This window comes from Parus major, chromosome 20, assembly GCF_001522545.3.
Source record: "Parus major isolate Abel chromosome 20, Parus_major1.1, whole genome shotgun sequence".
NCBI lineage: Eukaryota > Metazoa > Chordata > Aves > Passeriformes > Paridae > Parus > Parus major.
In genome coordinates, this window is record NC_031788.1 from 8,490,852 (window position 1) to 8,509,868 (window position 19,017).

At 46.9% G+C, this 19,017-nt stretch overlaps 1 protein-coding gene across 1 annotated transcript in view; it reads left to right on the forward strand.

The window, feature by feature from the left end:
* LOC107213071 (peroxidasin homolog) overlaps positions 1 to 19,017 on the forward strand; it is a 43,524-nt gene that overhangs the window by 20,944 nt on the left and 3,563 nt on the right. The window contains exons 6-19 of the mRNA XM_015647101.3: positions 593 to 664; positions 2,252 to 2,421; positions 4,450 to 4,567; positions 6,065 to 6,234; positions 6,665 to 6,937; positions 7,099 to 7,215; positions 9,371 to 9,529; positions 10,718 to 10,830; positions 12,021 to 12,177; positions 13,696 to 13,804; positions 14,557 to 14,714; positions 15,968 to 17,471; positions 17,923 to 18,057; positions 18,640 to 18,848. Of these exons, the coding sequence (XP_015502587.1) occupies positions 593 to 664; positions 2,252 to 2,421; positions 4,450 to 4,567; positions 6,065 to 6,234; positions 6,665 to 6,937; positions 7,099 to 7,215; positions 9,371 to 9,529; positions 10,718 to 10,830; positions 12,021 to 12,177; positions 13,696 to 13,804; positions 14,557 to 14,714; positions 15,968 to 17,471; positions 17,923 to 18,057; positions 18,640 to 18,848 (3,464 nt within the window). The remainder of the gene's footprint in view (positions 1 to 592; positions 665 to 2,251; positions 2,422 to 4,449; positions 4,568 to 6,064; positions 6,235 to 6,664; positions 6,938 to 7,098; positions 7,216 to 9,370; positions 9,530 to 10,717; positions 10,831 to 12,020; positions 12,178 to 13,695; positions 13,805 to 14,556; positions 14,715 to 15,967; positions 17,472 to 17,922; positions 18,058 to 18,639; positions 18,849 to 19,017) is intronic.

Consider the following 19,017-nt stretch of genomic DNA (forward strand, 5'->3'; position numbering starts at 1 on the left):
CAATCAGGGTTTCTCCCTAAGAACTGGAGAGTTTTGTGTGTGTGCTAAGACTCTGAAAGTGAGAATTTACCTCAGTTTTGTTCAGAGATAAGCCCAGTTTAGGTGGCTGTTCTCTGAATTAGGTTTGCTGGTGGATTTGGGTTAGTAACTACATGGAGTCGAAGGCAGGAGTTGTCCAACGCCAATGGCTGCCCTTGTAAAATTGTCACGTCATCTGCACAGGGGAAGGAAAAGGTCCCTTGAAAACTGGAGCTGACCCAGGCCCAGAGAACAGAGGGTGGGTCCAATCTGAGGGGATTTTGTGCCCTTTCCCCTCTCTTTGCAGAGAAACTCTAAGGGTCCAGTTTAAACCCGTTCCATCACATCCTGAGTCACTGTTTCCAGCCCACACCCGCTCTCGGCTTTGGCATATTACATCACACCCACCAAGGGATGAAATCCCTCCAGCTCATGGAAACAAACATGGAATTTAAAAACTGAGCTCCATTTTGATGAGCAGCCTTTGCATTTAAACTGAGTTGTGACCTGGAATGTTAGCATCCTCACAGTGCAAATACTGAATAATATTTTGGCATGGCTTCTCCCACTGCAGATTCTTGCACAACAACAAGATTTCCAGGATTCATCCAGGGACATTCTCTCAACTGGAATCCCTCAAACGGCTGTAAGTAACAAACATTGCCTGCAAAGAGGACTTGTTTATCTTCCATCAGATGGGCAGGACCTGAGGAAGAATGTGCCTGGTTGGCAAAGCTTTTAGCTGTTGCACTTCTAAGGTCACTGCTAAGTTTATAAAACAGTTTTGATTGGACCTGAAAGCTTATTTAAGCAGTTAGAAGTTTCTTTATGCTAGTGTCTAATTATAATCAGCTTAATAATGCCACAGGAATGAAGGTTCCTGGAAAGTCTTCACAACAGTTTGAACCCATAAAACATCCTTGAAAAATGTAGAAAGTCCAGGTCATGGATATGACCTTGAACATGTCTGTAGATCAGTATCTAACATGGAAAGAAAAATCATAGTCATAAAAGAAAAGGCTTGTTTTCCAGATTGAAATTAGCCAGAGGGGTGCCAAGGGGCATGATTGTCTTTCCACGCAGGAATTCCCCAGGGTGCCATTCCCACATAACCTGTCTGTCTCTTAAGCTTACTTCTTTCTTGCTTTGGTTTTATGATCCCTGGAAATAAGTTCTATGATGTGTTTGGGAGAAAAAAAAATGCAAAAGGTAAAGAATTTTGGTTTTCTGCCATGATTTTCAAGTACAATAAAATAATGTATTTCTCACTGCAGCCCTCAGTGATTTCTGCAAGCAGGTAAAATGCTTCACTTCTCTTTATATCTTGTGAAATGCTGTCTGTTGGTGCCAGAGAAAAAGCTGGGGTGTCTATAAAATACTCAGTTATGACCCTGTGTGAGATCTCACATTCTCAAATATGTGACCCTGAAAGTGTTAGATTTTTCTTCCTTTTTTATTTGTTTGGGGTTTTTTTTAATTTTTTTTTATTTGTTATGTTTTTGGTTTTGGATGGCTGTGCTGGTTTTGAAAACCATCACAATGGCCCAGACCCATCGACTGTAAAACTGTCAGTGGGGAAGGAGGCACAAGCTAATCCCCCTGTAGTCCTTATTTATCCTCATGGATAGCACTGCTCGTTATTTATCCCCACGGATAGCGCTGCTCATAGGAACGAGGTCAGTGCAGGGAAGAGGCTGGGGGCACTGGGAGGTCACTGGAGCTCCATTCTCTGTGGTTCAGGCTTGTGTTGCAGTAATAAAAATTCTTCCAGTTGTGCAGAAATGCTGCAACCCCTCACAGCTGGTTACAGAGAGGGCCTGATCCCATCCACACATAAATAAAGGGGGAGGTTTTTTCAGAGCTAAGAGAAAAGCTGTAACAGAGGCAGTTCTTACAGAATTCACTAAAGATTGAAACCTCCATCCCAGGGTAAAACCCAGGATTTCAGTGTCTCAAGTAGTCCAAAACTGCATAACCCAGTTTAACTGAATCATTTCTATTTGAAACTGGAATGGTTGATGGCAGTTTTTCAATTAAATCTTTCTAATTGGTTAAGCATCCTAGTTAAGCATCATGGCAATGAGATATCTCCAATTTTCTCTGGGATATAATCGAATGCAGGGCAAACCACACCAGTGACCATTCCCTCTGGAGGGCTGTGTCCCCTCCCGTGCCCCGGAGCAGGAGGCAGCTGGAGGATGAGCACCCAGCTGCCTTTTCCTGGCTGTTGCAGGCGGCTGGACTCCAACTCCCTGTTCTGTGGCTGTGAGCTGCTGTGGCTGGCAGAGCTGCTGAAGAAATACGCGGAGCAGGGCAGCATCCAGACCGCGGCCACCTGCGAGGCTCCGCGCCACCTGCACGGCCGCTCCATCGTCACCCTGACCGCGCAAGAGTTCAACTGCGGTGAGCCAGGTCAAACACCTCCATCAGCCACCCTCAGCCCCTGCAGCCGGGCTCTGCTCTGGGAATTGCTTCTTCCAGCCCTTTTCCTCCCTCTTCCCTCTGCTGCCATCCCGATTTCTCCCTCCTTCACTGCTGAAATGGGAAAATCCCAGAGGGGCTGCAGGAGGATGCTGACATTCCCAGAGGTGTTTGAGGCAGCTCTGGTTTGGGTGTTGTCTTGGCTTTTTGCATAGAGTAGGGCTGGTAGAGGATCTGCTGCAACAGTGGCTAAAGCAGGAACCAAAGGAAATACCCTTTAGTCTGAACAGAAGGGGAGCACTGGGAGAGCTGCAGAGGCTGGAAACATGACTGGAAACCTGAGGGAGAGCACAGTAGATATGGAACTGAATGCTGTGTTTGACTGTGGTGTAACTGATGTCTTTTGTTAGGCTGTTATTCTTTAAATTTAGAATTTTAAATTAGATTTTGTTCTGAAAAATTCCAAAATTAGTTATTTCATATAGAAGAATACAAATCTCTGATTTTTAAGTGGAGGTAAGACAAAACTCTGATTTTTGAGTGGAGGTTGGCACAAACATTGGCTGCAGTTCCATGGTGCTTAGCTGCTGGTAAAGTCAGTTTGAGAAATTTTCACCCACGTGGGCTGGCTGTTATCATCCCTCCTGGATATGCCAGTCCAGCTGTGCATGGCCCTGCTGCGAGCCAAATGTGAGCTCAGCTGGATTTTGAAGAGCTCTCCATTCAATTCAGCTTTTCTCTTATGATTTAATTATTTTATTTTAAGTTTTGACCATTTCACAGTTTAATTTAGGGCACAGCCATGCAAAGAATTGAGTTGGCACAAAAGGATCCATGACCTCAAGGAGAGTGGGATAGGAAGGGTCTAGGGAAAGCAGCTGGGGACACATGGGGTGGCTGTGCCACACAACAAGCTGTCCCCAACACACTCCCAGTGCCACAGTACAGCTGTTAGTGCAAATTTGTTCTGGTTTAGGCATGGAAACACAGTGGGGTGTCTGTCAAATTAGCCAGAGCACCTGGTGGGAAGATTTTGCTGGCATTTGGCTTTCGCTCTGGTGGTGTGCCAGCTGGGAAGACAAATGATACAGAGTTCAACACAGAGCTCTACCCATGCAGGTGGCTGATATTTGAGTCAGTCTGAAAGCTGCTGGTACCATTAACCCATGGCTTTGAGCAGCTGTGAGCCACAGGGGCAAATCTGCCCTGGTACTGTGGGGCTGTGCTGGGTTTGGGCTGCGCTGGGTTTGCCTTCGGGGATTTATTCTGAGCCATTAGCTTGTGGTCTGAGGAGTGAGACACTGACCTTCCACTGGAGGAGGTGACAGCTTCTCAGTTTTAGGTTTTACTGCATTACTGATGAACATGCAGATTGTGAAATGGGTAAGCCTTTTGCTGAACCAAGATCAAGTACTCCAGGGCTTGTCCATAAATTCCTCCCTATTTTAGCACATCCTTTTAATGTTTAACTTGCTTGGTGCTTGACTACATCTCAAAGTGAAGCACACAGTGAAAAGCTTGGCTGGATAGGGATAGGATGATGAATTAGGGCCATAATGAGTGAAATCCTGTTGGGAAGGAAGTGTTGTGGTTTGCAGGGAGCTGGCTCTGCGCTCAGGTGGAGCAGGGAGCTGCAGGCTGCCAAGGACAGAGAAACAACCCAAGTGAGGATGCTGTTGACTTCTTTGCTTCTGTGGGGAGAGACAGGGACCAGCTCTGTAATGAACCACTGTACAGTCAGCTCTGTGGGAACTGATCCACTGCCCAACATAGTGGGAATAGGGACAGCAACGACTCCCCAGGGCATTTACAGGTGAACGATGCTATTCCTTCATGATATTTGCAGGTGTTAGTGAGTTTTGGGGTGGCTCTGAGCAGATGCTGCTGTGCCTGGTGCCTGTTTCTTGGGGCATTGCAGGATGGGTGTTGTGTGCCCCACCACACCCCAGCTGGGCTGTGGGTGGTTTTGTGCTGCTTTGGACTGGGTTGTGTTCAAATGGTGTTTTGCAGAGAGACCTCGAATAACCTCAGAACCCCACGACGTTGATGTGCTCTTGGGAAACACAGTTTATTTCACCTGCAGGGCAGAAGGCAACCCAAAGCCTGCCATTATTTGGCTGCACAACAAGTAAGTCACATGCAAGGAGCCCTGGGATGGCAAAGGTTTTCAAGCACTGAGCTCTTCAGTGCCTGCCTGTAATTACAGAAGTTTTTTCACACAACATTAAAAAAATAAAAATAAAAAAGAAATGGTTATTTCATGGGTTATATTTACCTTCCTTTTAACAGCATTCTATGGTGACCATGTAATCCAAGTGGTGTTTTCATCTGCATTTGAAATACTTCATCTGTGTTTGTAATGGATTCCAAGAGCTTATAACTTTCCTATAAACATACTCTGCAGGCTGAAAGCAATTGTCTTTTGATCAGGAAAAAAATAAAATGAGTCTTTCATGTTGCTCTCAGCCACCATGCTTGCCATTTGTTAACTGCTGAAATGCTTCTCACTGAAGGCTGATTGTGCTAAGGTATGAGGTTTCTTTCCAAAGGGAAACATTGCTGTGCTCCACTGAAGGACAGAATTTGCAAATTCGTGTATAGGTTATGTGCCAGAGTGTTCTGGGAAATGCTACACAATAAAATATTGTGTGCCTACTGTGGAACTGAAGCTGCTTTGCTGCTTTACGAGCTTCTTGTCTGGTGAAGCCTGAGCAGGGCTTGGTTATTAATAAATGATCAATGTATGCATCTTCAGCAAACCCCCCACCAGGCAGAGTTTCAGCCCAGAGCAAAAGTTTATGGCTGAGTTAAGTCCCTTTGGAAGGAAGGTTTTGTTAGGGAAATGCTGGCAGGCTCCCAAAGACAGCATTGTAAGAAGGGTAATGATAATAAATGTTCAACAAATGAGATATGGCTGGAGTGAGGAGACACCAGGGGAATTAAATAAATGCCCAGCAAGCAGATTAGATTGCATAGTGGCTTCAGCCTTTGTCCTAGGGGGAGAGAGGTCCCTTCTTCCCTTTCTATCATCTGCAGACATCCAAGAGTCCTTCATGCTGGGACAAATGGGATGCAGCACTGGGACCTCCTGCCACAGGCTGGGATCCAGGAGTCGCAGGTCATTGCAGAAAGAAGGAAGATGTTTCACAGATCTTGGGCTGGGTTGGAGTCCAAGCTGTGTTAGGGTCCCATGGTGACTTCTCAGAGCTTTTTGCTCCTCTGAGGCCCTTGAGACTCGAGTTTGAATAGCAAAGGTTGCAAACAAGAACAATATTAATTCATTGTTAAATTTGCATTTAGTGAGTGAGGAGAACAGGCTTTCTGGGCCAGGACACCCTGACAATGGCAGCGATGCTGTGACACGGGAACAGCGTGCTCTCCTGATGAGCTGTAAATGTCCTGTGTAATCAGCAGGGAGAGAAAGAGCAGCTCACCCAGGGAGCAAATCAGAGCTGGAGCTGCAGTTCAGTGCTGTGAATCAGAACTCTTGCTGCAAATTTCATGAAGTCTCAAAATAGCTCCCAGAAACACCAAATTAGTGCCATGCAAAGCCCCCAGATCCCCCAGGGGGAACCACCAGTCTTCCTTCCTTTCAGATTTTGCCTGTTTGTGGCTGTTTTTTCAGCAATGAGATTGACATGAAAGATGACAACCGCCTGAACCTGTTGCAAGATGGTACCTTGATGATCCAGAACACCAAGGAGTCGGACAAAGGCGTCTACCAGTGCATGGCCAAGAACATTGCTGGGGAGGTGAAGACACAGGAAGTTGTGCTGCGCTATTTTGGCACCCCATGTAATTGAGCTTTGTGCACCCCTTTATGACCTGGCTGGGGATGGGGATGGGAGTGGAGATAAATCAGTCTGTCCAAGCTTTGTATGTGCCAAGATGTTCTTGGTGTGCTGAGGGAGAGTGGTGACAGCCAAGCGAGGCCTGAGCTTAAGGGGTTCCCTCTGGAGTGAGAAAAGGGATTGAAGGTAATTTGGGAGCTTGAAGTCTGGGATGAATTCTGCAGCACAAGGGTGAAGGGGACACAGGCATGGGGATGCCCCAGCACTGAGTGAGTGGGTGTGAGGAGGTGGAAGGAAGATGTTGGGGCATTGCTCACAGCGAGGATTTGGATGTGAGGGAAGAACCAGGGTGGGTTGCAGAGGAGTCCAAGCAATTTGTGTCCATCAGTGAGCAGGCAGCAGAGCTGGTTCCTAAGGCTCTCCTTTCCTTCCAGCCAAGCCCTCTTTTGTGATCCAGCCACAGAACACTGAAGTACTGATTGGGGAAAGTGTCACCCTGGAGTGTGGGGTCTCTGGGCATCCCCCTCCTCGCATCAGCTGGACCCTTGGCACGGGCTCCCCTTTGCCACAGGATTCCCGTTTCACCATCACCAGCTCTGGAGGGCTCTTCATTCAGAACGTCACCTTCTCGGACCAGGGGCAGTACAACTGCAATGCCAGCAACTCCGAGGGATCCATCCAGGCCACAGCAAGGATCATAGTGCAAGGTGAGGGCTCCCAGGTCCTGTGAAGATCCTGTGACATTTCTTTCTGGGACACAGTGTTCAGCCAGCAGGGTGTATTTGAGTTTTATGACTGGTTCTGCTCCCATGAACTCCCTGAGTTTGCTGCCTGTTTCCTGCTGCTCAGTCACTGCTTTCCCTTCCAGATTCTCCCAGGTTTCTCGTCATTCCCACGGATCAGACAGTAACTGAGGGACAAAGCGTGGATTTCCCCTGCTCTGCTGAGGGTCACCCTCCACCAGTGATTACCTGGACAAGGGCAGGTACTGCCCCACTTGACTCATGGTTTCTCTCTCCCTGCCATCATCCACGGGGTGTGGGTGGGAACAGCTGAGCTGCTGGTCCAGGGTGGTGGCTTGCAGTGGTGGCAGAGGACAAACTGTGACCAGCACAGACCCAGTCCCATGAGGAGCTGTGCTGTAGATCACCAAGGATGGTGTTAAGCACTGAGGAAGGAGCATCTTGGGTCTCTTCTACAAGGAAGAAGTGTGATGGTTTTCATCAGTGTCAAACCCATGGAAAACCTCACACTTCTTCCTGCAGTGGCTTCCCACCTGCTCTGAAAGGCAAGGTCTGGACACTCCAGGTCAGTGGATATCAATCACAGAATTGTTTGAGTGAGAAGAGAGCTCTAAGATCATCAGTTCCAACCTTTAACCCAACACTGCCATGTTCACCACTAAACTGTGTCCCTAAATGTCAAATCTGCATTTTTTTTTTTAACACTTCTGGGGATGATAATTCCACCACTTCCTTTTGCAGTGCCACCACCATGTGCCAGCTCTGTGTCATTGTCCTTGATTTGCTGCCCTTGGGGAGCACATTGCAGAAGGGCACCATTCACTGGCACTCCTCAGAGTTTTAACTTAGGAAAAAGGATTTGGGGACAACAGGTGGTGGTGAACTTTTAAAGTCTCAAATAATTGTTAATGCTGGCTCCACTGAACTGATCTCATCCAACACTTTCTGGGACAGAAGCCAGTAATGCTTGGCCCAGAGGTCCTCCAACTTTTCCTTATGCTTCACAAGCCATAATTAATGGTTTAGGGCTGTGGAGAGTTTGTGGGTATTGTGTTCCAGCTTCCACAGCAATGGCCCTGACGTGGAGTTAAGAAGGACCAGCTGAAATTCTGCTCTGCCAGCATGTTCTCCATCTCCTTTAACCTGTTTTCCTCCACTTCTCAGAAAATATATCTTAGGCACGTGGAAAGGAGCACAGTGACAAGAAGCAAGGTTCATAACTGCTTTGTAACCAGGTTTGCACTCAGCACTCCATAAATAAAAAAGTCAACCAAGCTTTACAGTCCTTTCACGTGCTAAAAGCAAGACAAGAGGAGGGGAAGTGGTGAAGCATTGCTCATCTCAAAGCCTTTTGAGAGTGTGGGGGGTTTTAGTGTTTGGGATGAATAAGCAGAGAATGAATAAATGGATGAAAATTGAGTACATATATAAAAAAAGTTGATAACCTGACAAATTTTGATAATTTTATCTGGGTCTGTTAAAGCAGTTTAGTTTTCAGCTTTTCTCCTGAAACAGGGAAAATATTGAAACAACTGTTTCCAAACCAAAAAATCAGACCAACAAATTTAGCAAGGCAATACCAAATGTTCTCATTTATTTGATGAAGCAGAGATTTTGGATAATTGGTGATTTGCTATCCATCAGGGGTCAAAAAATCTGCAGGTTGCACTAAGAAAATACTTAGAAGGAAGGAAAAAATCTTCTAGCTCTTCCCAGCTGACCAGACAAGACAACTCAGTGTGTAAAGGTGATATTTCAGGGCAATTGATGCTGGGAAGGGAATGAAATGTGTGACTATCACACAGACTCCTCCAGTGATGGTGATGCCTTCAAAATCTAGGAACAGCACAAAACACCTCTGAGACAATATTAATATAGGAAGTAATACAAAAGCAGGTCTTTAACCAGAGGCATCCTTGCAAACATGGCAAATTACACACTGAAAATGTGCTGGAAATGCACACGTGGCAAAGCTCATGTGACATGGGGCAAGTACAGATTTATAAGTTCAGCAAATTAGCATCATTGACTAGAATCCCCAGTTAGAAACACAGGTAATGGAGTAATTCCCCCTCTTGTTTCAACCCCTTCTGAAGCCTCCCTCCTTGCTGGTTGTTTTTGTCTAATACATGAGGACGTGTCTTGGGAAGGGGTCTTGTCCTCGATTCCCATAAGAAGCAAGATCAGAACTGGCCCTCAGGAATTTGTCCAGTAGGAAAAGTGCTGGAGTTAGGAAACTCTATAACGACCCACTAACATCCTCCAGAACCACGAGTAGATGTGAAGAACACATAAAAACAAAGCTCCCTTTGGTGTCGATGGCATGAGGACTGTCAGAGGGAATTAACAAGAATTAACGGGAATTAACGGGAATTAACGAGCTGCTCCTCCGCCCAGGTGGGCCCTTGCCGAGCGACCGGCGGCACAGCGTCCTGTCCACGGGCACGCTGCGGGTGGGCCGGGTGGCCCTGCACGACCGCGGGCAGTACGAGTGCCACGCCATCAGCGCCATCGGCGTCGCCACCCGCGCCGCGCAGCTCTCGGTCACCCCGCGAGGTGAGCTGGGCACGGGGGGCTGGCAGAGGTGTGGTGGCACTTTGGTTTTATGGTAAATGACCATCTCACCCCTCTCCTATGGGATGGGATTTTGCTCTTCGCCGGGAGCGGATGTCTGGCCATGAGGGCTCCATCAGCTGGTGGGAAGTGTGAGAGAGGTTTACTGAGAGCCAAGGTTTGCAAATTGGAATAGGCTGCTGCAGTCTGGGAGCTGTCATTGAGAAAATTCCTTTGGTAAAGGAAAAACTGGATAATTTAAAACAAAAATAAGTGTATTAATTAAATCCTTACAAATATATATATATATAATATATATATAAATATATTTAAAATTTTGTGTTTCCTATAGAATTAATTGTAAAATTCTTTTTCAAGTAAAATATTCTGCAAAACATAATGTTTTCTTCTAGCAAATGTTTAACTCTGGCTCTTTATACTTAATACTCTTACGCATTCCCTACCAGGTTCAATCTAACTTTAGGTTTTCTAAAATCAAGACTCTGTAAAACACAAGACACACAGGGATGTGTCTTGCTTTTTTTTTTTTAATTTTGCTTAATTAAAGCTTAATTTTTTTTCTTAATTTTTTAAAAGCTTTTGCTTTTTTTTTTTTTTTTTCCTTATAAATTGTTCTCTTAAATAAGCAAATTTCCCTTCTTATTCATAAACAGGACAGGGTTTTACTAATGGCAGACTGGAGGGAAGGAAACTCTCTAGAAGCATGAAATTACTGAAGCTTCAAGCACAGAAGTCATAGAATGTTTTAAGACCAGCAAGATCAATATAATTACTTAATCTGGCCTGACTAACACTTTGAGAGAGCCTCATCCAATAATTCCTGAAGCAAGTCATGACCCCTGCTCCAGCTGGAGCATCTTTTCTAGAAAGCCTTTGAATTAAGTATTTTAAATGGTGCAGCACATTCCTGTGTAAATGCCCCAAGTGGAGATGCAGAGGAGCAGAAAATAATGAACATAAATTACATGAATTTGTGAAAAGAGAGCTTGGTAGCAAGACAGAGAGCACAGGGCGAGCTGCTGCCCCTCTGCAGAGCCCTTACAAGAGCAGCAGCTCAGCAGCTCTCTGTTTCCCGTGCTGAAATGGTTTTGGTTTTTTTTACACACAGGTTTCTCTATTTTCCTTGATGCATTTTTCACCCCAGTGATTTTTTTCCCCTGTGTTGCACAGTGATCCCGGTGTTCCTCCGTCCCCCCCAGGACCTGGTGGCAGAGACAGGCCAGGACGTTGCCATTTCCTGCGCTGCCCAGGGAGACCCTCGGCCCACCATAACCTGGGTCAAGGTACGTGGTGATTGCACATCCCTGGGGAGAGGGATGGCTCCTCTGGGGGAGAATTAAACAACTCCCTCCTTCAACTCCCCTCACAGCTTCATTAGTTTTGCAATACGTGTGAATAAAGACCAACATTTCCACTGATTTGGGTTTTTTAAGAGAACATTGCAGTTTCTCAGGCTCAAAGCCTTGCAGTAAATATTCTCCTGTTCTTCCTTCCAAAAGAGTCACTTGAAGCCAGTGACATTCCAGGATAAGTACTTGATTCCTGGGGAAAAAAATAAACAACCTGAAAATTGATTTTTTTTTTTTCTAAGTAGTTTGTCTTTATATCCAGGATTCCTGCTGATGGTGTTGAATGATGCTTGTTGGCTTCAGCTTTGACAGGGCAAAGCCACGAGCCCTCAAAATCACACAGCAGCCTGACTGCTCTTTCCAAGAATTCATTAGATGAAGTTCTTCTGACTTTTCTCCTGCTGTTCTGTAGTACAACACTTGGGAACTCCCTTGTTACCTGCCCTGCCTTTGAGCACAGTCAGGGACAGAAATGTTTGAGCCACACTTACCCCACAATATTGGTGGGAGGTGAAACAGCTTTCCTTCTTTGCAGCTTTCTGTGGGCTCAGCCAGCAGTGGGAGCAGAAGGAAAGGCCCTGAGAGGGCAGCAGAGCAAGATTTAGGTTGTGGCAGGGCAGCAGAAAGATGTTAAGAATCAGGAAAATAAAAAAGTAAATTTAAAGTCACTTCTGCCACCAGCCTGGCTGAGAGGTTGGGTTTGAGTGATGCTGTCAGAGCCAGCAAAAGCTGGGATCTGCAGATCAAGGCCTGCAAAAATCCATCAGTTTCAGGCTGTCCTAAAAGAGGAAACATTTCAACTTATTTCTGTACCATGAAACTTCTGTGAAAGCATCAGGGCCTGGGAGTTATTCCAGCTAGCCTATTTGTGTGGGGTATCTGTGTGGGGACAACCTGTGGGGACAACCTGTGGGTCAGAGGAAGGAGCCGAGCAGGGACCTCCTCACAGCAGGAACAGGTGTCCTCAGACTGCTCTCTGGTTTCTCTGGAAGAGCAATGCTAACATCTGGTGGCCACATTTGTTCATCACATCCATCCCTGGGTTTGCTGAGCAGGCTGGAGGCTGGGCTGGTGGGAAGCTTTCCGTGCTCTGACACAGCTTCTGTCTTTTGCTGGTGCAACAGGAGGGCATCCAGATCACAGAGAGTGGCAAGTTCCACATCAGCCAGGATGGGACCCTCTCCATTCAGGACCTGGGTGTGGCTGACCAGGGCAGATACGAGTGCATAGCAAGGAACCCGTTTGGCTTCACCTCCAGTGCCATGCAGCTCACCATCACCGGTACCGTATCTCCCCTGAGCCCGCTCTGGCTCCCCTGTAAGGAGGTGCTGTGCTCTGTTGACAGCTACACTTTGAGTAGATAATTATGTAAGAAATTATTTCTTCAGCTTCTTTGCAGACAGGTCCCTTGGATTGGAGTCACCTCGTTGTGAAAGCTCCCAGCTGCTGCCCCTTGCTGTTTGCTCAGCTGAGCTGCAGTTGCTCCCTGCAAAGCCAAAGGTCTTGTCTTAAACCTCCTCCTGCAAGCCCAGCTGTCAGTGTCCGTGTAGTTATTGCCTCTGCTGGGAGGGAGAAATTTATTAAAATGTGCCAACGTGCTCACAAATCATCATCTGACCAAAACCTCACATGGCAGGGAAGGGAGAAGCAGAACAACATCATTGCTGCAAATAAGGGGTTAAAATGTCTGCTCAGTCATAGAATCATAGAGTCACAGAATCAGTAAGGCTGGAAAAGACCTCCAAGATCATCAAGTGCAACCTTAGACTGTGTACCCCCCTTGGGAATGGAAGCTAAGTCTGGTTTTCCACCTCCTGCTCTGTGTTAGGGAAGCTGTAATGAACAAGGAGGAGTAGTTCTCCTCTGCTGGTCAAACCAGAGGTCAGGAGTGGAAATTGAACCTCTTACAGGGTAAGAAAAATGGTAAAGGATAAAAAGAAATCAAAGGCAAGCAAAAAAGTTTAAGATATAAGTAAAGAGCTGTTCCAGCCGTAGCCAGAATAGATAGTTGCTCACTTATTAGAAGAATTTACTAACATTTTCCGTACAGGGATTGTAAGCAAGAAGCTGAAAATGGTCAGAAATGCCTTTGTTGTCTGAAATAACCCCTGAGTTAATTTCAGTGGTTTATTCTTGGTTGGTGCTTCATTCACCAGCTGGCTGTAGCATACACCAGTAGCCAGCTGGGAACTGGTTTGTTCAACTGTGACAAAGGCCCTGGCTTAAAAAATGCATCCTGTAGTAATTATAAAGAAGTGATCTCTTTACTTCTGAAGGTATTCCAACAACTCTGGTATTTTTGATTTAAAATGATGTAGCAGATGTGATAACGCTAAGATTGAAATATTATTATCATAAATATCTATTAATTAATGCAAATAATAAGTGTTCCACAAACAGAGAATTAATGTATAAGCAATATGTTTAAATTAATTTCATTAATTTGAGAAGTACCTTTGTTGGAAGCAAACATATTATTTTTGGTTAACTCACTGTGATTTTTACTTTTTTCTTTTGCAGTTTAACCACTAACCAAAACAGATTGTTTTTTTTGCAAAGCTGTACAGGAGAAAACTCTGAATGTGTGTCCACGGACATCTGAAAAAGTCACCTTCCTTTTCAGGCAGTTCACATTCTTCAGAATATCTGTCTTAAAAAATAAAGCAATGCCGTTCATATTGCACCGAGGTTTGCTCTGCACTGAGGTCGCTCTGGTGCACAGATTTTCCTGAGCTGAGAGGGCTGATTAATATCGAAGCAAACTGAGGCTGTTTTGTTGTTTCTCTGTGCTTTGGGCAGCCACGGACGTGGGTCGGAGCGGGGACACGTTTGTGGCCACGTCGCTGCGCGAGGCCATCAGCAGCGTGGACCACGCCATCAACTCCACACGCACCGAGCTCTTCAGCAAGTAAGTGTGGGAAGTGCCTCGAGCTGGGGCCTGAGGAAGAAAAGTGATAAAAAACCCACAAGAAATGAAGCTTGCTCATTTTATCACTGGCAACCTGCAAAGGAAAGCTAGGGGATTGTTTCCACTGCTGGAGGTTGAAGCTGCACCATGTAGGATGTGATAGAGCTTCCCAACAGGTTTGGGATTCTGGAAAAATGAGATGCACGAGCATCATCTCTTATGTCACTTCTAGCTGTGCTTTGTCTGCTGGAGTTGGTTCTGGAGATAGTGAATAAAAAGGAAAATAATCAGAGGAGTCATTTTATGAATGCAACTGACTTTGTGGAGGGTGAGCAGAAATAATAATATAAAAATTCCAACCATTTCCTCAATAAAAAATAAATTCTCGAGTGAATATGATTCCCTCCTTTTCTACCCCAATATATGTTTTTATTGGAAGGATGGATAGCCTGTATTAAGCCAGAAATCCTCTGTGTTTCAGCTGTTGAAAAGTGAAAAAATAAATTAATATCACAGGAAAAAAAAAAAAGAGAAACTGAGGGAATTAAATATGTGCATTTTCCTGGGGAAAAATATCCTTTCTTTAATCATCTGCAATGTGCAGGCAAGCCACGTTGCTCTCACACACTCATTTGGGGACCAAGCAATAGACCAGCTTAGAACCTGACTCTTGCTGCTTGTAGGCTCTCACTGCCCTGAGCAGAGCTGATTAATTCTAATGATCCTGCATCACTTTTAATTCCTGGAAATAGGCGCCCCAAGACTCCCAATGACCTCCTGGCTCTGTTCCGCTACCCAAGGGACCCCTACACCATCGAGACAGCCAGGGCAGGGGAGATCTTTGAAAGGACCCTGCAGCTGATTCAGGAACACGTGCAGCAAGGGCTGATTGTGGACATGAATGTCACAGGTAGGAGAGATTTAATTTCCCTTAACTTTGTGTAGATGTGGAGATATCCAGGAAGTTTAAAATGTACAGTGGTATATCAAAAATCCAGATAAATGTTGGGTATATCAAGAAATGTTTTGTCTGGCTGGCAATTCTTTCTATATCTCACAGTTTTTTTTAACAGCTGAAGGGCTGGTCTTGTATTCACTGAACCAATTTGATACCCAGGAAAATGTTTTAATTCCCTGTTTTGGTAAAGGTTTCTTAGATGGCTATAAAAGCCCTATTCCTCAAAAAAATATTAACCATCTAACTGATAAAGGAGCATCCTTGTGGGTCTGAAGTTCAGACCCTCAACAACATGGTCTGAGATGTTTCCTGCCCTCCAAATAGCAACGAGAACAGCGCTGGGAACTCTGAGGTATTTGGGTGCTGTAACAGAGGAAGTGGGATATCCCTTTTTGGTCTCTGCTTCTTTGACCTCTTAGCTACAAACTCAGGTAAGTCCCAGCAACTCAGATTCTTTCTTTTGAGCTAAGATAGCAAACAACAAAGTAATGTAACAGCAAAAATACCTAATGAGGCAATCATGCAGCAGCTGGACCCCAAAACTTCCTACCTGGCACTTCCTTGATATACAGCGAACATTCCCGTACACTGTGTGCTTCTGCCTATACGTGTGATTCATCATGGAGCAGGCATGTGTGTTTGGGGCCTGTAAATATTTTTTCCTGGCTGGATGTATTCCAGAATGTGAGAAGTCTCTCTCCAGGCAGCAGGTCTGGTCTGGGCTGGTTGGACTGCCAGCCTCTCCTCCTCATTGCCCTGTCAGCATCCACACAATGCAGCATCATTCAGCTCTTTCACACGGCCCAGCAGCGCCCTGGCAGTCACCCACAGCTTCCTGCTGCTCGTCACGTAGAGCTTGGGTGGGTGATGGAGCTCGTGGTGGCAGCAATAACCCAGGGAGCCATAAAATAAACCTAGAATAGAGACCAAGACCACCCCCATAGCTTCCTCTGCCAGTCACAACATTTCTGCTTTCCAGCTCTGCGCAGTTAAACTCTTTTCGCTTTCTTTTTTGCTTTGTGGGCCTGATGTGATCCCATGCTTCCTTTGCTTCCCATAAATTCCACAGCAACATCACGCTCAAAGAGCCGGCTGTCCCATGCCCATCCTGAAAGGGGTTTTCACACAGAGCCATTCCATGGGACAGTGGGAATCAGGAGGCTGCAGCTGATGCCTGACCTGGTGCTCTGCCCTTCCCTCTGCAGGCTATCGCTACAATGACCTGGTGTCCCCTCACTACCTGACCATGATTGCCAACCTGTCGGGCTGCTCCGCCCACCGCCGCACGCCCAACTGCTCCGACATCTGCTTCCACAAGAAGTACAGGACCCACGACGGCTCTTGTAACAACCTCCAGCACCCCATGTGGGGTGCATCCCTCACAGCCTTCCAGAGGCTCCTCAAACCAGCCTACCAGAATGGATTTAACCTCCCCCGAGGGTTTTCCTTGGCAGAAGATGCCAGGGACCTGCCCCTTCCTCTGCCTCGCCTTGTCTCCACTGCCATGATCGGGACAGAGACCATCACCCCTGATGACCAGTTCACACACATGCTCATGCAGTGGGGCCAGTTCCTGGACCACGACATGGACCAGACGGTGGCAGCCATCAGCATGTCCCGTTTCTCAGACGGAGCCCCTTGCAGCGAGGTGTGCAGCAATGACCCTCCCTGCTTCTCCATCACCGTCCCTGCCAACGACCCCCGCGTGCGGAACGGGCGCTGCATGTTCTTTGTGCGCTCCAGCCCCGTGTGTGGCAGCGGGATGACCTCCCTGCTGATGAACTCTGTCTATGCCAGGGAGCAGATCAACCACCTGACATCCTACATCGACGCCTCCAACGTTTACGGTAGCACGGAGCAGGAATCGCGGGAGCTGCGGGATCTGGGCGGACAGAAAGGGCTGCTGAAGCGAGGGCCAGTTGTCCCCAGCTCGGGGAAGCACCTCCTTCCCTTTGCCGTGGGGCCACCCACGGAGTGCATGAGGGATGAGAATGAGAGCCCCGTGCCGTGCTTCCTGGCAGGAGACCACCGTGCCAACGAGCAGCTGGGGCTCACGGCCATGCACACGCTGTGGTTCAGGGAGCACAACCGCGTTGCCGCTGAGCTGGCTGCCCTCAACCCGCACTGGGACGGGGACCTCCTGTACCACGAGGCGCGGAAGATTGTGGGTGCCCAGATGCAGCACATCACCTATGCCCAGTGGCTGCCCAAGGTCCTCGGGGAGGCTGGGATGAAGATGCTGGGTGAGTACAAAGGCTACGACCCCAATGTCAACGCGGGGATTCTCAACGCCTTTGCCACGGCCGCTTTCCGCTTCGGGCACACCTTGATCAATCCCATCCTGTACCGGCTGAACGAGACCTTCCAGCCCATCCGACAAGGCCACATCCCCCTGCACAAGGCCTTCTTCTCCCCTTTCAGGATCATGCAGGAGGGGGGGATTGACCCCCTCCTCCGTGGGCTGTTTGGGGTTCCTGGGAAAATGCGGGTGCCCTCTGAACTCCTCAACATGGAGCTGACGGAGAAACTCTTCTCCATGGCACACTCTGTGTCGCTGGACTTGGCTGCTATCAACATCCAGAGAGGGCGAGACCACGGCATCCCACCCTACAATGACTTCAGGGTCTTCTGCAACCTCTCCTCTGCGCAGGAGTTTGAGGACCTCCGAAATGAGATAAAGAACTTGGAGATCAGAGAAAAGCTCAGGAGGTACTGTAGCCTGGATGTGGAAGTATCAAAATTACTGGAGACCAGTCAGTGAAAAGTTCCTGCTTCTACCCATGGAACAACCTTCCCAGATATTGCCCCCCAGAGATGTTAAGATAGGGTAATAACCGAGGTTTAACAATGGGGTAAGACAAATGAGGTTTCTCCAAGTGATCAGTCTGGTTCTGGGTGGAATGTTGTCAGGCACTGCTGTGGTGTACTTTGGGAGCAGATTGAGCCTTGGAGCTATTTTCCAGTCAGACTAAACTGCATCCTATCTGCCCTGGCTGCCTCATCCCAGGCAGGTCTTTATCCTATTGTCTTTTAGATAAAACCATTAAAAATATTGTCCAGCAGAGTTCCTGACACACACATTTCTATGTTGGTATCAGATTTATATTATCACCACTCTTTGAAAGCCTCTTAACTTTTTTTTTTTTTTAATATCCTGCAGTTTATATGGAACTACCAAAAATATTGACCTGTTTCCAGCACTTATGGTGGAGGATCTTGTCCCTGGGACCAGAGTGGGACCAACACTGATGTGCTTGTTAACAACTCAGTTCAGAAGGCTGAGGGATGGAGACAGGTATTGCCACTGGAATAATCCCAAATCCTTTGGTATTCTCTTTGGGAGGTTTTTCACTCTACAGGAAGAAGCAGAATCTGTAATGTTTTATTATTTATTTTCTTTCAATATGAGGAACAGCATTCTCCTTCCAGTGTATTTGCAAAAACACTTGTCACAGTTACAGTCAAGGTGTTATTTCTTGATTTAATGATTCTCATTTCACTGCAGAACACTGGGAATCATTGAGGATGTTCCCAATATCTTGTGAAAATCTTAGAAAATGTCCACAGGAGCTTCTTTCTAATCCTTGTTTGCTGCTTGTGTGAATGAGATGTCTTTGCCTGGTGATGCACTTAGGGCAGGAGCACAGGGGTTTGTGGGCTCAGGAAATGCCGTCTGTGTTTGCAGCCACCTGACACCAGAGCAGACGCTCATTTTACAGGGGTGTGGGTGATGCCACACAGATGTCAGGGAGCTCTTTTTCCTCTCCCAACCTCACTTACTCACTCACTCACTCACTCACTCACTCACTCACTCACTCACTCACTCCCTCCCTCCTCTCCCAGTCCTGAGTCATACTGTGATTACACCCCACTGCAGATTCTGGTATGAGAACCCCGGAGTCTTCACGCCGGCACAGCTGACTCAGATCAGACAGGCGTCCCTGGCTCGTGTCATCTGTGACAACAGTGACCACATCCAGCAGCTGCAGAGAGATGTGTTCCAGGTGGCATCATACCTGCAGGGCATGGTCAGCTGTGAGGAGATTCCTGCCGTGGACCTCCGCCTGTGGCAGGACTGTTGTGAGGGTAAGGAGAGGGCTGCTCTGGCACTCACTGATGTGAGCATCACTCTGGCTGGCATTTGTCACATGCCACAGAAGATTTTATGAAATTGTAGTTGACTTCTGTCTGTACCATGAGACCCCTGTGTCAGTAAATGGGTGCAAAGAGAACTGAATATAGAATAGGAACAGAA